The sequence below is a fragment of the Pelobates fuscus genome, chromosome 3, assembly GCF_036172605.1.
Source record: "Pelobates fuscus isolate aPelFus1 chromosome 3, aPelFus1.pri, whole genome shotgun sequence".
NCBI classification, from domain to species: Eukaryota; Metazoa; Chordata; class Amphibia; order Anura; family Pelobatidae; genus Pelobates; species Pelobates fuscus.
Genome location: NC_086319.1, coordinates 40,207,730 through 40,228,914, shown reverse-complemented (window position 1 = coordinate 40,228,914; position 21,185 = coordinate 40,207,730). Strand labels below are relative to the sequence as shown.

At 40.4% G+C, this 21,185-nt stretch overlaps 1 protein-coding gene across 1 annotated transcript; it reads left to right on the top strand.

Moving 5' to 3' along the window:
* The first annotated feature begins 790 nt into the window (after positions 1–790).
* On the top strand, positions 791–14,363 carry SLC38A2 (solute carrier family 38 member 2). The gene is made up of 16 exons (XM_063446950.1): positions 791–987; positions 3,155–3,400; positions 3,623–3,704; positions 3,839–3,954; positions 5,338–5,411; positions 5,504–5,596; positions 6,126–6,207; positions 7,473–7,555; positions 7,705–7,763; positions 7,939–8,112; positions 8,375–8,454; positions 8,571–8,671; positions 9,014–9,138; positions 9,529–9,673; positions 10,057–10,154; positions 10,716–14,363. Exons 2-16 carry the CDS (start codon positions 3,276–3,278, stop codon positions 10,812–10,814), a joined length of 1,536 nt encoding a protein of 511 aa, XP_063303020.1. The 5' UTR covers positions 791–987; positions 3,155–3,275; the 3' UTR covers positions 10,815–14,363.
* Positions 14,364–21,185: the final 6,822 nt, after the last annotated feature.

The window sequence follows — 21,185 nt, the reverse complement described above, 5'->3', positions numbered from 1 at the left end:
ATAATAACAATGTACACATCTATTTTTATATTTTAAATGTTGCGTTCAATGAATGTTTTAGCCTAGATTAGAATTTTTTTTTTTTCTTAAAAAGCTCATTGTAAACTTTATGCTAAAATACATTTGTGACAATAGATGATCTAGTTAACTTTTCTCCAGATCGCTTCTTAAGCTGCCCAATTCAGATTCCAGTTCACTGAGTTCATCACATTACATCGCTAACAAAAGGGGCAGAATGTGAACAGGATGACAGGATTATGACTGAGAATGAAGTGCAACTCCCAACAAACACTGTGTGACTTCTGATTGGCTATTCACTAAGCTGGGAATTGGGAAACAACTGAACGTTCTAGAACACAGACACACAACACTGAGAAACAAACAACTTTTAATATAAAGATATATTTTTTTTGTGCCTTAAAATGTAAATTTCTGCAGAGCCCCCAGCTTAGTGAATAAATGGATATAAGTGCTAGCAGTGGGGAGAGGCTGTAACACACAGCAAGCAGGGATCCCACACACACAGGGCAGCCTTGACCTGAACCTGATCCAGAGAGTGGGCGGGGGGATTCGACGTGGAACTTGTACAAAAGGGAATGCGGGGGGCGTGGCTTCCTGTGTTGGTAATCAAAGCAGCCACGATGCCGCTAACGGTGATACAGTCACATGGGCCACGCCCCCTGCCATTCAGACCTGTTCTTATCAGAATGCTCCGCCCCTTTGTACTGTGTGACCCCGCCCCGTGCGCTCCCTAATAAGGCTGTGTATCCCCTCGCTGCGTTCCAGTCGCTGAGCTACCGACGCTGTGTATAGAGCTGAACTGATACATTGTGTCTATCACTGTCCGGCTTTAGTTAATCTCATTTTATTTATTTGATATATTTTATGGTATTATTTATACAGCTCCTGCTCTCTACACGCGTTTTTAAGTGATTATTTGCCTCCAGTTTGTGGGTGTCCCCATTGGCAGCAGGTCCTCTCATTCAGGTAACACAATGACTTTATTACACACTAAATACGATTATATGTTATATAGGGAGAGGCTGTATGTGAGCTGTCACAGAAGGGATTTGTGTACTGTGTGTATATTGTATTTTATTTTGTGTGTGTGCATTTTTCATTTTTTTTATTGTGTGTGTGTGTGTGATTGTTTATTTTTTATTATGATTTTGTATTGTGTGTGTGTGTGTGATTTGTTTTTTATTATGATTTTGTATTGTGTGTGTGTGTGTGCATATAATGTATTCAGTATGTGTGCGCAGTGTATAGCTGTCTGGTACACAGTGTGTGGGTGGGATGTGATGGAAAATGATGGCTGAAGAATTTGTATATATTTCCTCTGGAAGGAAGCAAACCGGCCAAAAAAAACCACAAAAAACTCTGTTACGCATCAGGGAATATATTTGGTTTCTTTAAGTAACGTGTGCATACTTAATAAATGTGAGGCCATATTTATAAAGGTTAAAACATGCTACTTTGTGGCAAAGTGCTAAATAAGGTGCAGTCACCATGGAAACAATATAATGTGTCTCATCGGTTAACAGGATGCCCTAGGATTGGTCCTACTCTGCCTTGATAATTATGGGCCCAAATGTCATTTAAATGTTGCCAAAGAGGTCTGCATGTGTGTGTGTTGTCATTGCTGTAGGCAAAATGGCCTTCATTGTGCGAGATCTAGTGCTCTGATCAGTCAATTGTCTGACATGGCCCTAGCATAATGTATTTTTATCTTTTTTTTTTTTTTTTTGGTTGGCAAAGGTTGGTTGGCTTTGTGGAATAGTCTTCGCCTTAAAAACCTAATCCGCATTTTCTATCACTACTGCTAAATGGGTTCAATGTGTAAACTGATCCATATCCGCTTTGGGTTGATGGACAATTTTGGTTAGACTGGTAGAATGAAATGAAGGACTGCTGTTGACTGGGTGAAGTTTCATGCATTAGCCGAGTGTACTCAGTGTAAGACACAGCTGTTTTGTGGTTGGGTCTTTACTTGTATTGGCGATTGAGTGAACCCTAAATAAGCATGGACTGGCAAAATGCTGCTTCAATCCTCAGAAGCTGTTGCATCAGATTCTCCTCCTTCTGTTGAACAGGAGAGGGGTGGGTGGGAAGAATAGGAGTGGCTATATAATACCTTGGCCTGTTTCTATGAAGTACTGCACTGGATATAATAGTAAATTTTTTTCGTGTGGTCCTGCCGGCTAAATCCCCACCCTTTATGAAGAATTTTCTAGACACAAGGGCATATTTTTGCGCTCAATTATAGGCTGGTTAGACTAGACCTTACTTATCCAGTAAGTCTATCCCTTTTGTGTATTTTCATCAAAATGCTCAGTTTGAAGCCATTGCCCTATGAATAATTTTTTAATGATTTATTCATAATTTATTTATGCATCCGTTTTACATTTTATATCTTATAAACGGCGTTTTAACGATTCCCTAAAATGTGCATTCGTATATATCGATCTATATTAAAATAAATAATGTAGTTATTTTGTGCAGATTTCTGTATATTTGTGTTGCATGGATTTTTAACCATTTAACATGTGAAATGGTAGCCATCATTTGGAAACGTTTACGCCTTATTTATACTGCAATTTGCAGGCGTTTGTTTATGTTTCTTTTATTATGTAAACAGTGAAAGTTGTTGGTATCATTCAATATAGTTTATCGTTGAGCATTTGCAATTCTAAGATTGGGCATTGGCTATGTATTACTGTGTAATTCTAGTAATTGTAATTCTGTTTTGGAATGTTGAGTTGCATCATTATTTTATTTTTTTTTTTTTTGCTTTTGGGAGCTGAAAAAAAATGCCCTTTTTCTTTTAAGAATCTGACCCTTTAGGCGCCAGTCTGGTGTGCACTTCATTATGGCACTCACATGGTTAAATGACTACTCATGTCCCAGGAATGCTGTTTGAAGTGAGGGTGGAGAAAGAGGGAACAAGGGGGGTGAGTGGGTGAGGCAATGAGGCGGTCCATTGCTGCTTGGAATTTATTGCTTGATTGTGAAGAACAGCTAGTACTTTTCCACTCTCTCCCCTTCTCCCCCCCTCTCTCTTCCTCCCTCCTTTTCCTTCTGCTGCTCGTGATCATAATGTTGTCACATGGTCCAGTCGCACACTGCAGTATTGACGTTTCATCTTTCCTTGCAGAGTCGAAGCGCAGCAACCACACCGTCACTGACCTCAGCAGCACCAGTGGTTACAGTATCCTACAAGAACCTCTTGTTATAACACAAGGCACCCGGCTACCGAAATTAATTCGATTGTCAAAATGACCAAAGCCGAGATGGGAAGATTTAACATTTCTCCAGATGAGGACAGTATTAGTAATAGTTCGAACAGCAACGAAGATTTCCTCTATTCGGACTTTCCAGTAAAGAAATTGACTATTAATGGGTAAGATATTCTGTTGATTTACATGCGTCTTGTGATATGCCATATCTTTAGAAGGTTATGAATTAATTGGTAATTTTAATTATATGGCATAATTAAGTCATCCTTTCATATGGTGTACACTGTGGTTATATTACTCCATGTGGTTGATCTCAGAAATACATGAAATGTCTAATTATGCAACACAGCTGTGATAATATGATCTAATTTATTTATTTTTATTAGCGGCCCTTATGATACGGATCCAGAAAACCAAAATTTTCTTCTTGAGCCAACTCTGGCAAAAAAGAAATATGAACCAGCATACGTAAGTATATTTGTTTTTAATTTCATGATTTTTAACATGTTTTTTCTTTTTTTTTTTTCTTTTATGCATAAAATTCTTGATTGTCCTTTTAATTGTTTTCATATTAATTAAAAACATTTTTTTATTCTTCATAGATTCCAGGGACCACCTCATTTGGAATGTCCGTATTTAATCTCAGCAATGCCATCGTGGGTAGTGGCATTCTTGGTTTGTCATATGCCATGGCCAACACAGGAATTGCACTCTTTATGTAAGTGTGTCTGTAATTAGGATATTGTTTTATGTCACAAGTAATGTGGAAATTAAATAATCATGATTTTCATTTAGCGATCAGACTTGAAACAATTAAATACGTGTGTAGAGAGAGTGATTGCTTAATGTAATTTATACATTCAGACAATGTGTTAACCGTTTCCGAGTCTAGACATTGCCATGGCTATTTATATATTTATAACACACATTTCCACTAATTGAACACTAGGGGCAGAATACCCCTCATTTTCACCCCAACCTATCTGATGCATACATGTTTGGTGCTCAAAAATTGTAAAAGATAATCAAACAAATCTTTAAATCATAAAAAAATAAACGCAGCTTTGTGCCTATTTAGATTTTATTTAAATTGTGATAGTCATAAGTCTCACTTTCTTGTCACAGTAATATATCCTTTATTATCGTTCATAAATAATGCCAATGCTCAATGCAGCAACTCATTAACAATGCTCAGATGGTTTGCTTGTGTCAGCATGACTAGTGTGATTAGTCATTTCTTCTTTGAGAACAGCAATCACTTTAAGTAAATTGCATGTTTGGGCATTGCTTGCATAACAAGACTTGTAGAACACCCACATAAAGCTTGGCTGTAATCATATAAACATTTTTAATAGAAACCCATATTTGTGATAAAAGCCGTAGCAATAGCCTGGCAATATTTACACTCTAGCTTTTGAATTCTGTTACCCATGATAACAATTTTAGTCTGCATCGATTAACTTGCCATGAGCTTTGGCAACTTCACATTGATAAAACTATTACAAGAATTGATCAGTTCTTGTTAAAGACCATTTTGAGTAATATTTTTTTTTTTTTTTTTTTATGAACCAAACATAAGCTTTAAGTTAATATGTTTTGAATAAACTTTTAAAATGATTTTTTTTCCCAAAATATTCAAATATCAAAAAAATAATAAAAAAAATATATATATAACAAATATTTCAAAAGTTATCAAAATATTACAAAATTAAAATATTTTTCATAATATTAATTACCCCCCCCCCCCCCCCCCACAAGTTAACCCAAAATATTACACCATTAGGAAAGTTTATCCATCAATATTAAATCAAGGCCATAATTCCTAGTCAAGCACATTGTGATTATCTATTGTATGCAGTATCGGCTTGAAACAGATTGCTACAATGTTGAATATTTTGCCACCTTGCTTATATGCCAATTCTTTGTATGGCGAATTGTGAGATCTTTTGAATAGGTAACAGTTGCTGTAGTAACGCCTTTCTAAGCTGGGAGAGAGAATAGTATCCATATAGTACAGTTAGGAGGCTGCCATTGCACAGCCAGGTTTTAAATCTGATGATTATCGCTTTTAACTTATCTTTTGTTATTCTTTTACCTGTAGGATTCTCCTGGTGTTTGTTGCAATATTTTCTCTGTATTCCATTCATTTACTACTAAAGACTGCGAAGGAAGGAGGTAATTATTGTAAAGGAAGAAAATTGCATATTGCTGCAAAAAAAGGTTGATACAGGAAACATGTTAAAATTGTGTTCCTTTACGTTTTCTAGGTTCTTTGTTATACGAGCAGCTTGGATTTAAGGCTTTTGGGTTTTTTGGAAAATGTGCTGCATCTGGATCTGTTACAATGCAGAATATTGGAGGTGTGTATTAATTATTCTTTGTTTGTTTTAAATGACACTATACTACGTCAACGTATATTGAGATTTTACTTGAAGACGCAGGCAATTTGTTATTTGAAATATTCCCTTGCTGTATAGGGTTTATCCACTGAACACTGAATCGTAATGCATTCGATCATTTGTCTGCATCAACTAATTAAACAGGAATTTTGCAACCCAGATTTGAATTAACTACAATTCTGTTTTCAGCGAAAACATTCTAGATCAGGCTTCCTCAAACTCCAGCCCTCCAGATGTTGTTGAACTACAACTCCCATGATTCTATGAATGAAAGAGAGAGGCTGAGAATCATGGGAGTTGTAGTTCAGCAACATCTGGAGGACAGGAGTTTGGGGAAGCCTGTTCTAGATCTTACAGCTGAAGAGTAAATGCCTGTCAAAAAAAATAAAATTCACCCCCTCTCCCAGCCTACTTTATATATCTTTGCTATCAATAAATCATTCCCCTTTAATGTGCCATGCCTAAACATTATATGTTACCATTTTTGCAGCTATGTCAAGCTACCTCTATATAGTGAAATATGAATTGCCTCTTGTGATAAAGGAGCTGATGGGAAGCAGTGCCGTTGAAGGGTAAGTGACTTTCTTTTAATATTAATATAAAATTTTGATTTTAACGTTAGCGTCTTTGATAGAAGCAACAGATTAACTCCTGCTGTCACCTGAGCAGTGTGAAACAGGTTTCAGAGTGGATGAGGGTTGTTTTATTTTGTGTTTGTAGTGTTTTGTGGATACAAGCTGTTTGATGCATGCTGCCTGAGGCAGCTGCTGATAGCATCAGTCAGCAACCAGCCAATCAGGATTAGCAGACAAATAATTAAAATACTTTCCTTTTACGGCAGATATCTTCATTATTATCATAGATATTTCTAAAACGCCAACGTATTCTGCAGCGTTTTACAATATCCATCTTGATCTAAAATCAGCATAGGGCATGTAAGATAGGATGGCTCTTATATAATAGAGTGAAACCCTATCAGCATATAAAACAGTTTCTCTGCCCTGGGGCAGCGTGCGTCACAATTAAAAAAACAGCGCCACCCTGTTCAGGAATAAATTGGCATGCATTTTAAGTACCAGCGCATTTTAACCTCTGACGAAGCAAACTTTTCTAACATTTAATCTATTAAATAGAAAACAAAATATTTATTTTTTGCTTTTTTTTTTTTTTATATTGATCATAGCTTTAAAAAACTCTTTTACAAAAAAATAAAATCTCTAGATATCTGTATATAGTAAAGATTATATTTTTTACTTTACTCCATTCTGTTCAGTTAGCAACAACAGTTGGCCACTTTTTGCCTGATAGGTTAAACATGAATCAACTGCACTGTTGAGTTTCATAAGACAGACTTTATTTGGCTGCACACAAGGTCATTCTGACAAAATTAAGACAAATATTTACTTTGACACAGTGACAGAAGCAGTTCTGTTAGTTGCGTCATGCAAGTACAGATCGCTTTCTGTGATATTCTGTGTGCCTAGTGTATAGGCCTTGTTCTGTTTCTATGTCTATGTTGTAAGTTTTAGAAGTAGATTGGTTTAATGATATCTTTTTTTTTTTTTCTTACATATTTATATTTTTTGGATACATGTGCCAGTTTTTGCAGTTCTATGCAATTAGCAGAATGTTGACGGGAAAACTTGTACGCAAACTGCCTACTTTGTGACGCAGCATTAAAATATGTTTGACATCAATGTCAAACATGTAATATTTTGCAGCCATCCTTCAACAAATAAGCTCTCTTATAACAAAGATTGTAGCCACAGATTATAATAGAATCTTTATTTCATTATGATTTGTATTTTTATATATATATTTTCTCTTTATCTTCTAGAGCGTGGTATTTAAATGGAGATTACATGGTTATTTTGGTTTCGTTTTTTCTCATCCTACCTTTGTCGCTTTTGAGAAATCTAGGTAAGTTTGTCCTTATACTTCCATCTTTTAAACTTTAATTTTACCCTAATCTGCATAAATTCTAATCTGATTTCATAAAACGTGCTGTAAACAATTTGTTTTTCATTATCTGAGTTCTAAACTTTTTTTTTTTTTCATTCCTCTCTCAGGATACTTGGGCTACACTAGTGGCCTCTCCTTGATGTGCATGGTCTTCTTTCTCATTGTTGTAAGTATACATTTTTTTTTTCTTCCTTAAGTGAATCAAGTTTTTTTTTTTTTTTTTTTTTTTTTTTTTATTGCAATAGAAATTCCACATCCTAAAATATACTCTGCAACTAAGTTTTTACCTGGTTTTATTATTATTATTATTTTAATTTTTATGTGTATTTTACGTTTCGTAGGTGATCTACAAGAAATTTCAGATCATGTGCCCAGACTGGGGATACCACGATGAGCTGAATATAACTCTAAACAACACATTGTCTGCCTTAGTCACTCATGCACCGACACACGAAGTGGAACACAACGAAACTGATGATATGTGCACACCAAAATATTTTGTGTTCAACTCTCAGGTAATCTATCGAACATTATTCTTCTTTGCCACAAGACAAGCAGACTCTATATTCCCCTCTCTAGATAGAGATAATAATCATTTAAATAATATATTTGACATATGTGCCAGAACACCCAAAAGATAGTATATACTTAAATGTTATATACAATACTAAGAGAATTAGCTGCCATCTATATATTGGGTGAATCAATGCAATAGTGACGTGATACTTTCTGATACTGCTTCACTTACTTACCGTGGATTGTGTTCTATCATTCCAGACTGTGTATGCCGTGCCCATTCTGACTTTCTCCTTTGTCTGCCATCCGGCCGTTCTTCCCATTTATCAAGAACTTAAAGAGTAAGTTGAGCTTCACATGTTTTCGAACAGAAGGACGTTTGCTTAATGCACGCTGCATATTGTCTTCAGAATAACTAATAGTTGTATTTTTTTATTTTTTATTATTATTATTTTAGTCGAAACCGCAAAAGGATGATGAATGTTTCCAATGTGTCCTTTTTTGCCATGTTTCTCATGTATCTGTTGGCTGCACTGTTTGGATATTTGACATTTTACGGTAAGTCTCTTTAAAGTTTAAAGTATCTTTATTTTAAAGCTTTTGTCAATACCCTTACCTTCTACACCTTCAATCTCATTCCTTTGTTTCATATTGGCCCCTCAGAGACTAAACCAACCTTTTATCAGTGTAGTTTAATTTAGACTTTTATCTTTTTTTTTTTTTGTATGGGACTAAAATGTAGGCTCCCCTTGAGCACTTAATGAGGTACTACAAAGTGCTGTCAAATTTACTTATGGATTTATAATATATAAAAAATTATACTGCTTATATATGTATACTTAGACTTGTCCCATTGAAAAAGTAATGCCTTTCTAAATAAAAAAAATGTATGTATTTCAGGAAATGTTGAGCCAGAGTTACTACATACATACTCGAAGGTTGTAGGAGCCGGAGTAATATTTATCGTTGTACGTTTGGCAGTTCTTGTGGCAGTCACCTTAACCGTGCCGATTGTAGTGTTTCCAGTAAGTATATCTGTTAACCTATACATTTTATACTGGTTTATTTGGGGTGTGCCGCCTTATTTATCACAAGGTGTTTTTTGTCTTTGGTCTCCCTGAGTTCACCAAATGCATATACTGCATCCTCAACCCGTACTCTCTCTCCCCTTCTCTCCTCTTCCTCTCTCCTCTTCCTCTCTCCTCTTCCTCTCTCCTCTTCCTCTCTCCTCTTCCTCTCTCTCTTCCTCTCTCTCTTCCTCTCTCTCTTCCTCTCTCTCTTCCTCTCTCTCTTCCTCTCTCTCTTCCTCTCTCTCTCTCTATATATCTATATCTATATCTATATCTATATTCAGCTTCCTGTATTAGAGATGTGTTAAATCCCACTGTCCTAACAGCTGAATTGCTTCTTTTCAGATTCGCAGTTCCATCACAGAGCTCCTGTTTTCAGGACGAGAATTTGCCATGTGGCGTCACTGTCTTATAACATTCTTGATCTTGTCTTTCACCAACGTCCTCGTCATTTTTGTCCCTACTATAAGGGATATTTTCGGATTCATTGGTAAGTTAATTAGGTGGTAGTTTGAAGAAATGTTTGTTTTTGGTGGTGCTCTTAAAACTTGTGGGCACGAAAATAGAATGTTTTCATTCGGCGCAGACTTGCTGCTGCTTTCATGGCTTTAATAAACTATGAAGAATCCAGATACATGAAAAATGAAAGACCGATTGTATAACAGAAAGATGTGCCAGCTGAAGCGGGGTGGGGGGTAGGGGCTAGGATATGGGTCAAGATATTGAATTACTGTCTACATTTGGGGACTAAATAGTTTGTAATCTTCCTTTCAAGCATGCTCTGGCTGCCCTGGTCTTCAATGTACAATGTGCAATGTATTCAGTGTTGAGGAATTGCGAAATGTTGACTTTTTTTTATTTGTTCTCCAAAAGGTGCCTCTGCTGCTGCAATGCTGGTGTTTATTCTTCCGTCAGCGTTTTACATAAAACTGGTGAAGAAAGAATCCATGAAATCAGTTCAAAAGATCGGGGTATGTTTATATTTAAGGCATTCAACTGTGACCGTTTTCCACATGGCTGTTTAGTTACTGAGTCGCTTATATCTTTTGTTAACCGTTTTTACATGTATAGATTGGTGAAAAGTTTGTTTAACTTAAATAAACCTAAACATGATACCTAAAACGCAGGTATGGGGGTTAGGTACCTGTGTGGTGCTATGAAAAAGATACAGTGTCAAGCTTATTGGTGGCATTGAGGCGTAGACCTCAAGATCTCACTTGTAAAAAAAAAAAAAAGCGACTACTGGATCCTCAGCAATACATTTTTAATTCGATTCTGTAGCATTCTAATCACCGATCCTCAGTAATAGAGTGGTGTAAACCTTAAACGTAATATCAAAATAGTGATTTTGCCCATCAAAAAGTTCTTGATCCCGAATGCATCTCGAATGGGTGGGTTCATGATCTCGAATGCACATATTGTCACATAGTCACATATCTAGCTACTGTATGTATTGTTTGGGTTTTATTTCTTTCTTCCTCCTTTTGGAAATGCTTTTAACATGTCTTTTGTTTCTTTTTCTGTCTTTCTAGGCCATGCTGTTTCTTGTCAGTGGATTTATTGTCATGATCGGAAGTATGACACTGATCATCATGGATTGGGTCCACAATGCTACATCTGATGGCCACTAAGGGAGTCAATACTGAGCACCTTGCTTGAAAGTGGATAAACTCACTCACAAGCCACCTACTGAGAGAGTATTGGCCATTGTTTGCAGTTCCACTTCCTTCAAGATACCAACTTTTATTAAAAAATTTTTTATATAGAACAAAAGAAATATTCAGAAACTGGTTCTATAAAAAAAAAAAACAAAGACGTTACCACCTTATATCCAAAGGTTTTTACTGAAGGAAGTCATTTTATTCCATTCTGGAGAATGGACAAAAATATTTAAACTTTTATCAAGCCATATATTTGGCTATTCTCACTTACTGTTACTTGTAATTTCACATGTTTATTACTTGAATGTGCCTACAGGAACCATTTCATGTGAAGACACACCGATACACAAAAGTGTTAACTTGTATGTGGGGAGAAGGTCAAATTGGCCTTTTTGTACCAAAAATGATCTAACAAACACTTGAGAAGAATACGATGTAAAAACTGTGCTTGTATTTATTTTTTTAAAGCAAAGCATAGCTGGTTTATTACAGTATCTGTAAAAACCTTAATCAGTATTTTTTTTGGTAATTATTTTTCGTCACTTGAATAAGTGGACAGTATAACACCAGAAATGTCTCCTACAAAATGAAGACGGACTAAAACATTGATAATGTAATGTAATGGCATTATTTATGGAGGCTAATGTTTGGTGTTGGTTGGGGGGATGTTCTGTAATGATCATTTTCTAAGTATATATCACAACTAAGGGTTTAAAGGAGTTAATAGAAGGTTGACTGTCAACTTTACAAAATAGGCTAAAATGGCAAAATTGGACCCAAGTCGCCAACTTGACTGATTTAAAAAAAATTAGCTTTTTTGGTCTCAATATTGTAAGTGTCCTGTCAACTTGTAGTTTAGTGACTCTAAAGTGCTAATTTTCCTTTGGTACTGAAGATGAGTTTAGTAATATGTGTCTAACGTTTGAATCTTTGAACTCTAGAATTTAGCCATCATTTCTACAACTCTAGTATCTGCAGACTGTGTACAGCATATGTTACTCATTCTACTTACCCAAAGAGGGGATTGGTGCAAAAAAAATAATCAAAAGTGACAAGTTTCGTACGATCCAACATCATTTATTATCAATTCATGGTACAGAAGTGAAATTGTAAAATTCCTAATTTATTCAGTCCCCATGGCAGTTTACATTGTGTACAGTATTTCACAATATTTAAATCTTAATTTATAAAATACTGGTTTACTTGAGGACCATCTTTGTTTTATATAATGCCAGTGCATGAGGCTTTATTTTTAAACCTCACTTAATTATTTTCTGCTCGTAGATGTTAAACTTGTACTTTTTTTGATAATACACTTGCCACAATTTCGGTAGGCAAAAACAAATGAAAAGCCAGACGGTCCCCCACGATTGCAATATCAAATAACCATCGAAAGTGTATATAGAAATAGCAGCTTAGCAAAAGGGTGATGCAATGTTTGCTATGGGATGTTTTTTCTCCTTGACTACTGGTGTATACAGGACTGTTGATTGTATAGACCAGAATGCTACATATAATGATTTGCAACGTGGAGTTTATTATATATTACTCAAATGTGAGGTTTGATATTCCCACATTCTTTGATCAGTATTGTTGAAAATAAATATCAATTTTTTTTTTTTTTTGCAAGGCCCAGTAATCTAAAGATGCTTTGTTTAACATCTACAGCAGCCTCAGACAGCATGGAGAGGCCATGATCTGAGTATGGCCATGCTGTTTGCCATTCACTTCAAGAGAGGGTTTTAATAATGTGATTATTTCACTTTAAATGTTTTTGTTTTGTAGAACTGGGAAAACTGGTGCAGCAATATATTTGTAATCGGCTATAATTTTCAGGTTTACACATACAACATCTATGTGGATGTTATTGCTAATTTTTCATTATGCTAAACGTACTGTTCCTCACAATTCTGCATGTGCTCTCTGCATTGAGTTATGTATGAATATTTAGCATCTATGTTTACTAATGCTGAAACTGATAATGGCATTTTAAAAAAAACAAACAATGTTTAATCTCATCTCCTGAAAAAATCCACGTGGGAATAACGCAGTATGCTTGAAAAGAAAAATCTCATTTCCGAATTAAGAATTTGAAGTATTTCATCAATTTTGTTTGTCGCCTCATCGTCTTCCACAGGCAAATTTAACACTAATGTGCTATTTATAGAACATTACACTGTTGAAAGTCAAGCTATTTTTCAATATTTATGATCTTTGTATAGTAGATCCCTGTAAATATATAAATATGTAAAATAATGTAATTTAAAATGTACATAATTTTTTTTTGTTACGTATTTTTCATTCATGTTACATGTAACTGGAGGTTACCTTCTCTCATTTTCAAAGGGAAACCATTTCCGGGTTTTAAAATTTTTTTATTGACTTTATTAAAAAGAAAATAATAGTCTATCAATTTCATTATTTGACCTGCCTAAATTTCAGAACATCTTCATCACTATGCCCAAGGAAGGAGCCATTTTGTGTGAATTACAAATGGTCAGATTTAAGATGAAAACACTTGGGGAGGGGGGTGGGGGGGTGGGGGTTCCAAACAGAATTGGCTTTGTACAAAATTTTGGGGATTTTATCGTAAAATTCCCTGTTATTAAATTAACACCCGTATTCTATATTGTGATGGAATAAGATTTTCTGAAGCAGTCAATTTTATTTGACAACCTGTCTCTGCTTACACTTCACAATATAGTTGGTAAATTTATTTTCTTCGAGCGATCACGCTAAAGTTGCGACTATATATTTTCTTTTTATTAATTAGTCACCTTTTAATAAGTTACTTTTTTTTGTTGGAATGTGCTCTTAGACATACCGATTTAAATTGCTCCATAAAACCTCCATGGCTTCCTGTGTAATAACGTTATAACTGGAATAATGTAGGCAATGTAGCTCTTTATTGAACCGCAATTCGTTACTAGATGTCTATAAACACCAATTTTAATATTTCCTATTGAATGCAAGGGATATTTAATTATGGGTTTTTCAGAGCTTCACCGTGTTCTACTCCAGTATTTGCTAATCTTGGTACCTAAGATATTTCCAAACTACATTTCCCATCATGCACAGTCCACCTTAAAGCTGGGTGAGTATTATGGGTGATGTAGTCCAGACATATCTGGAGCATTATGGTTACCGGTGAGCATGAAACCGCTCAAATGTTGTTGCTTTACCAAGTCCTATACTTAACATACATCAATTTGTGCAATTTTTAAGGAAGACCAAAGAACATTTAGTGGAGCAATTTGTAAAACGTCTATAGGTGTAGATAATTATACCCATTACTTACATTCACTTATTGATTGTACTTAACATCTGAATTGATATTTGTGTTGTACAGTTTTGGGTTTTATGGATCACATGGTTACATTTTCCTGTATATTACTGTAAAATATTAGTCTTCTATAGCGAAAAGGCCAGCGTCTCTGTTTTGAGGGGTTGGGGAGGTCTCGAGTTTCAATGAAACACTGTATGCTTTTAATTAAACTAAAAATAAAAACCATAATATGATGTGCCTGGATTGTGTCCACTCTTTTGTTTGGTTTTTCTCACAAGATTACTGACATTTGCATACATTAATTAAAAAGGAGCTTTTATTTACAAAGTAAAGCTGTATTCCACTTAAGAGTTAGCTGATTATATATAAAAAAATATATATATATATTTTTTGTGCTTGTACTTGCATATCATGGCTGTTCTGGTGGGAGGAGCAGTGAGATCTAGGTGTTTTATTTTAATAGTATACAATGCACCCAAGAAGTGGAAATAGATATATAATTCATACATACATACAGAAAGAATGATATAAAAAAAAGTGGAGATGTGCGGGGTTTGAGGTTTTAGTTTAAGTATTTAAAGGGACACTATAGTCACTAGAACAACTACAGCTTAATGTAGTTGTTTTGGTGAGTACAATTATCCCGTGCAGGCATTTTTCGATTAACACTGCCTTTTCAGAGAAAAAGCATTATTTACATTGCCCCCTAGGGATACCGCAAGTGGCCACTCATCAGATGGCCACTGGAGGTGCTTGCTTCCTGGGGCATTGCTGCACAATTCTGCATGGAGAGGCTGAATTTTCCTCATAGAGATGCATTGATTCAATGCATCTCTATGAGGAGGTGCTGTTTGGCCAGGCTGGCATTTGACCCCGTCCACATCCTGCCTCTTTGTCAATTTCAGCCAATCCAATGCTTTCCTTATGGGAAAGCATTTGTGTGGCTAAAATTCGTAAATTTTGATGATGTCAGCAAGGAGGTGGATTGGGGCGGGCCCAGCACCGGCAGACTCATGCGGTGCTGGAAATAAGGTACGGTATAATTCCTTTTAACCCCTTAAGGACCAAGCTTCTGGAATAAAAGGGAATCATGACATGTCACACATGTCATGTGTCCTTAAGGGGTTAAGGGGGATAAAAGAGGGGCAAGCCACCTAAATGGTGGTTTTAACACTATAGGGTCAGGAATACACATTTGTTCCTGACCCTACAGTGTTTCTTTAAATAACAAAGAGAAACAAATTCTGCAACGCCACAAGTTCCACAGAAAATGTTATGATTACATGAAAAATTGGTCAATTTAATTTTTTATAGAATAAGTAATTTTTTGCAAAACTGTGTATTTATCTACTGCTCCTTCAACTCTTTCACTGCTAGTTCGCACCCACAGGGGCTTATTCACTAAATAATTAATTCAGGTGAATATCAAACAGCAAAGGGGAGAAAATGAAATTTTAGGTTAAATATGATGAAGGATTGCAGGATGATGAGGGATAAAGGAGAGGTTTCAGTATTCAGTCATTGGATTAGGCTGTCTCTAAAGGTGTGATTAATAGAGTAGAAGTGCTGTGTTCATGATGAGTGCTATAAACAAGCTGTGTGAGAAATGGGTGCTCCTATGCGGGATGTGTGGGAGATGGGTGCTAGGTAAATCCTGTGATGCTGATAATTTAATGTTTAACCATAAATTAACAATGCAGACAAAAGTAGAGAGTGGTGTGTTTGACTTTTATGATCTAATAGAATAGATTGGTTAGTGTGTAAACGGCAAGGCCTGTTCTTAATGGGCGCACACAGGGCCGCTGCAAGTATTTTTGGATACATGGCCAAAGATGTATGTTGCAAAAAAAAATGCATCTTCACCTGCGTGTCTCGCAATCCCTCTTGAATTTCTTTCCCCCTTTAGTGTATTTTATCCCCCATTCAGTGTCTTACATCCCTGTGTGTATCTTTTACTTCCCCCAGCCCCTTTGTGTGTCTCTTCCTTCCACCTAGCCCCTCTGTGTGTCTCTTTCGTTACTCCAGCCCCTCTGTGTGTCTCTCTGGCCCCAGTCTGTTTTGTATGTCTTTTTTTTCAGGCACACAGTCACTGAGATAAGCAGGTACACAATCAAACAAACACAGTCATACAGGCACACAGTCATACAATCTACACATACAGGTACACTGTCATACAAATGCAGGCACTGTCACAGAGAGATATAAAGACACAGTCATAAACAGACACAGACATACAGTCATACAGAGACATAGACACAATCATACGGAGACATACATACACAGACATATAGTCACACAGAGACATACAGACACAGGCATGCAAAGACATACATACATAGACATATAGTCATACAGACACAGGCATACAGAGCAGGGGCAGATCCAGAACCTAATCTCTGGAAGGGCACTGGTAGTGGGGTGATAATGGCAGTAACTGAGAAGTTAGGGGTTGTGCTAAGGGGTTAGGAGCTGTAGTTGGGGGAATGGTGCTGTAGTGGAGGGTATGGGCTGTAAATGGGGGTTAGGAAATGTAGTGGAGGATAGGGGCTGTAGTTGGTGGGTTAGGGATGGAAGTAGGTTGATGGCTGCAGTTGGGAAGTGGCTGTTGTGTGGGGGATGCAGGCTGCAAGTTCTGGGAGAGGGGCTGTAGTGGGAGTGTGGGGTGTAATAGGAGTGTTAGGGGCTGTAGTAGGAGACAGGGTCTGTAGAGTGTGGGACTGGAGCTGAAGTGGCAGAGGCTGTAGAGAAAGGACAGGAGCTGTGGTGGGGGTCTGGAGCAGTAGAGATGGGCACAGGGGCTGCTTGAAGAAAAAAAAATGATTTAAAAATAAAATAAAAGTGTATTCCCCTCCTCCCTGGGGCTTTCCTTGGGCCAGGGAGGGGGAAACCTTAGCCCTGGTGTTGGGACAGAAGCTGGAGGCTGAAGCCTGGTGCTTGCAGATCGAGTCAGAACCGCTGGGGCGTATGGAAGAAGAGCACTGTAAGTCACACTCTCCTCCTAACATCATCAGAAGGAGCTCACTGACTTCACTGCCAAGATGCTGTGTGCTGGCTGTAGGGAGAGTGGAGATGCACTGTACCCTGCCCCTGATGGAATGCAAATGGCCGGTGCGCAATTCAAAGGATCCCACTGCTGGCCTGATGATAGGACTGTGATACTCCACAGCCAGTGGGGAAATCAAAGATCTTACTCACCGGCCAGCCCAGACGTAGGTTCTACTGCAGGTGTATCAGAGCATTGCTGCGGGTTACTATGGTAACACTCTGATACAGGAAGCAGGTAGCTTGGTCTGCGCCTGCTGGAGGTCTAAACCGTGATTGGCCCAGCGGACCATAAGGGAAAAGCAATGCCCCTTTCCTTCTCCCTGGCAAAGTGTGGAAGACGGAGGGGGCAATTAATTTTCATTCAATGTAATGTATGTATATCTTTATTTATTTCTTTTTGTAATGCCCCTATTTCCCCTACACCCACTACAGCACCTTGTACTCGCTGTCCCTTATATTAGCCCAATCAGCTCCTACTACAGCCCCTATACTCATGCACCCACTACTGCTCATATTGTATCCTTCACCCACTGCAACCCCTGGCCCCCACTATAGCACCGATTCCTTTCCTGTATGCACTACAGCCCTTTCTCCCTTCACCTACAACTACATCCCTGCACCAGCCAACTACAGGCCGTATCAGCCCCTGCACCAACTACAGCTCCTACCTCCGTCCCTGCAATTTATCTTGCACCTGGCCCCACAAATACTAGAGCTGTCCCTGGTAAGGGATTGGCTAGTAAAGAACGTTGGCTAGTTGCAGGTGTTTTATAGTGAGGGGAAGGCTTGAGATGGGTGGGATTGGTTGGAATTTGGATAAATGTATAACCTACAGGGCTCCCAACAGTCCTGAAGCCCATGGAACAACGCAGTAGGAGGAGTGGGCCTTGACAGAGCCAGGAAGTGGGCAGGTGCTAGTGTTTGGGGGTTGGATTAGTTTAATGGAGCTTGGGGGCGGAGACAGGGAGTATAAAGAGCAGCCATTTTAGAATAGGGGCCATTTTAACCAGAGCCTTTCTTACCTGTAAATTGTGTCAGGTCGGCGAGGTTCTTTTCTTTGTCGTTTCTGCAGGATTATGGCGTCGCTAGATGAGATCCTGGATGGTGTTCGGGCAGCTGTGAAGGACAGAGGACTGGATTGGCTTCATCAGCAGTTGGGGACTGCCGGGCCTGCTCCTGCGGTACCGGCCCGTCGACCGGCGAGGAGGACGAGACCACCTCAGCGTTTGAGCCCGGGCGCTGGGCCTGCAGCGCGGCGGAGGAGGAGCCCTTCGGCGGGATGTGGTGTGACCGACGGTGAGGCCCGGTCAACAGAGCCAGGCAGGCGCACGGCTCGCTCCGGTGGGCGCGGCAGCGGCCTGGCGAGGACGGCCGCACAGCGCATGGTGGCGGATGGATCTAAGCCACGCGGTTCCGCGGCTGGCAGGAGGAACGGTCCTGGCGGATCTCGGAAGACGGCCGGGACGGAGGCCAGGCCGGCTGGGAGTCATGTGAGCGGCGGCACGAAGCGGACACGTCCCGGTGAGTCAGCCACTAGTGCGAATTCTGGAGGGCAGGGGTGTGATGGTGATGGCGGATGTATGACGGCCCCTCAAGCTGTGGGGGGAGGCCAGGACAGCAGTGTGAGGGCAGGGACGTCTCAGGCTGAGGCAGGGCAGGGAGACAGATGCAGGGACAAGGGGACCTCACAAGAAGCGAGTAGGTCTGGGCACACGGCAGGCTGCCAGGATAGCGGAGATGAATCGGACATGGGGCAGACGGCCGAGGAGAGGCCAGGCTCGGCACTGACAGTTGAGGGACAGGGTGCTCAAACTGTTAAGCTGGTTAGGGATGTCAGCGGTAGGCGGGAGGGCCCATCTGGCCGCTCCCAGGGTCAGCTTCATGACAGGGAGGCCTCAGGGAGTGAGTGGAGAGCAGAACGACGCTTCTCTGGCGTCAGGCGCAGCGTTTCGAAGAGCAGAGCAAGGAGTTCAGGGAGCAAGGAAGGATCACCTGCGCGGAGCGGGTGCAGCTTAGCAGGCTCATGTTGCAGGAGGCGTGATTCCAGGGATAGCATGAGGAGGAGTCAGCGGAGAAGATCGGGTTCGCCGGGAGAGAGGCTCAGTGATCGGTGGAGGGGATCATCTCGTGAGGGCAGTCGCCCTGCGAGACGCAGCGTTGCGGAGGAGGATTGGGAGGAACGTAGGGAGGAAAGGCGGGTGAGGAAGGTTCAGGACAGACTACCCAGATTTCCTTCTCCCTACAGATCTCGGAGCAATACCCCTACGGTCTCGAGGCGAGTCCAGGCGGATGGGAGTCGGCGACAACGGGATTCTCCGGTGCCTGAAAAGGTGGACGGAAGGACAGCGCCTCTGCAGCCAGTCACGGCCAGAGGTTCGAGTGGTGAGTTCTCACACACACGACACCCAGGACAGTTGTTGATTGATTTAAGAACATTTTTAGATTCTTGGTCTGGGAAAGAGGGGTCGCCTGCGCAGTTCGGGAAGGTGTGGGCACGAGAGAGTAGCCGGGACATAGCTACAGGGCTCGGGGTTACACAGCTGTCCGTGCATGGCGGAGGTGAGTCCGGAGCCGGGGCTGATTTGTCTGGGTTGGAAGGAGGGGGCGAAGAGCGGGAGGTGGGTGATGTCCCGGATGCGGCGCGGCAGAAGGGGCACGTGTCCTTCGCGGGCCCCCTCGGATGTCATTTAAAAATAGAAGTGAAGGAGAAGATATGGAAAGGTGAGTTTGTGGAGATATTTTCCCTCCTTCCCCTAGAAGAGTTTTTAGACTTGAAGGAGGAGGATAAGAAGGATGCTAAAAAGGAGGAAGAGGAGAAAAGGCGGAGGTATCGCAAGATACCTAAGACCTTTGGGAATTGGTTGAGGGCCTTCTGCATTCTAGCTAGCGTAATCGGGGAGAAGGCGCCGGGGTGTTGCTCAGAACTATTTTGTTATTTGGACGGGATAGGTGACGCGTACCGGACCTACGGAGGTTTGGCTTGGTGGAGGTACGACGAACAATTTCGTCAGCGGCTGGCAGCGAATGCGAGCATGCGGTGGGACCAAATGGACCTGCCGTTATGGATGCGCCTTATGATGGCCCAGAAGGCGGCGCCCTTTCCTGGGGCAGCCGGCACGGCCTCAGGGGCCGGGTCGGCTGGGCAAAAGAAAGGTTTCTGTTGGATGTTCAACGAAGGACATTGCAAATGGGGAAATAATTGCAGGTTCCGGCACGAATGCTCAGGCTGCGGGGGGTCCCACGGTGTCAACCGTTGTTTCAAAAAGGGTAAGTCTGGCGGGGGAAGCGGGCCCGCAGGGGCGGCAGCCACCGCAGCTCCCGTTGGGAGCGTCTCCGGTGAAAATAGACGCGATGTTGCCTTGGCTAAGGCGATACGTTAACAGGGAAGATGCTATTTTCTTGTGGCGGGGTTTTCGGGAAGGGTTCTTTATTCCCTACGTAGTTAGGGGACCTGGTACGTTATGTGGGAATCTTAAGTCAGTGCGGGAACACCCAGAGGTGGTGAGGGACAAGCTAAGTAAGGAAGTGCAACTGGGGAGGATGGCAGGGCCGTTCTCGGCACCGCCATTGCCCGATTTGCGAATATCCCCGTTGGGCGTGGTCCCCAAGAAGGAGGCAGGCAAATTCAGGTTGATTCACCATTTATCGTACCCAAAAGGGGCTTCGGTGAATGATGACATCGACACGGCTCTTAGCTCCGTCTCTTATACGTCATTTGACAAGGCAGTCGAGTTGGTTCGGAGGCTGGGGCATGGTGCACTGATGGCAAAGGTGGATGTGGAAGCGGCATTTCGACTGCTCCCGATACACCCGGACTGCCATCATCTGCTCGGGTGTTGTTTTGAAAGGGAATATTTTGTTGATCTGTGCCTGCCTATGGGGTGTTCGATCTTGTGCGCCTATTTCGAGAAGTTTAGTACCTTCTTGGAGTGGGTTGTGCGGACGGAATCGGCAGAGGGTGCGGTGGTGCATTACCTAGATGATTTTCTTTGCGTGGGCCCGAGGGATTC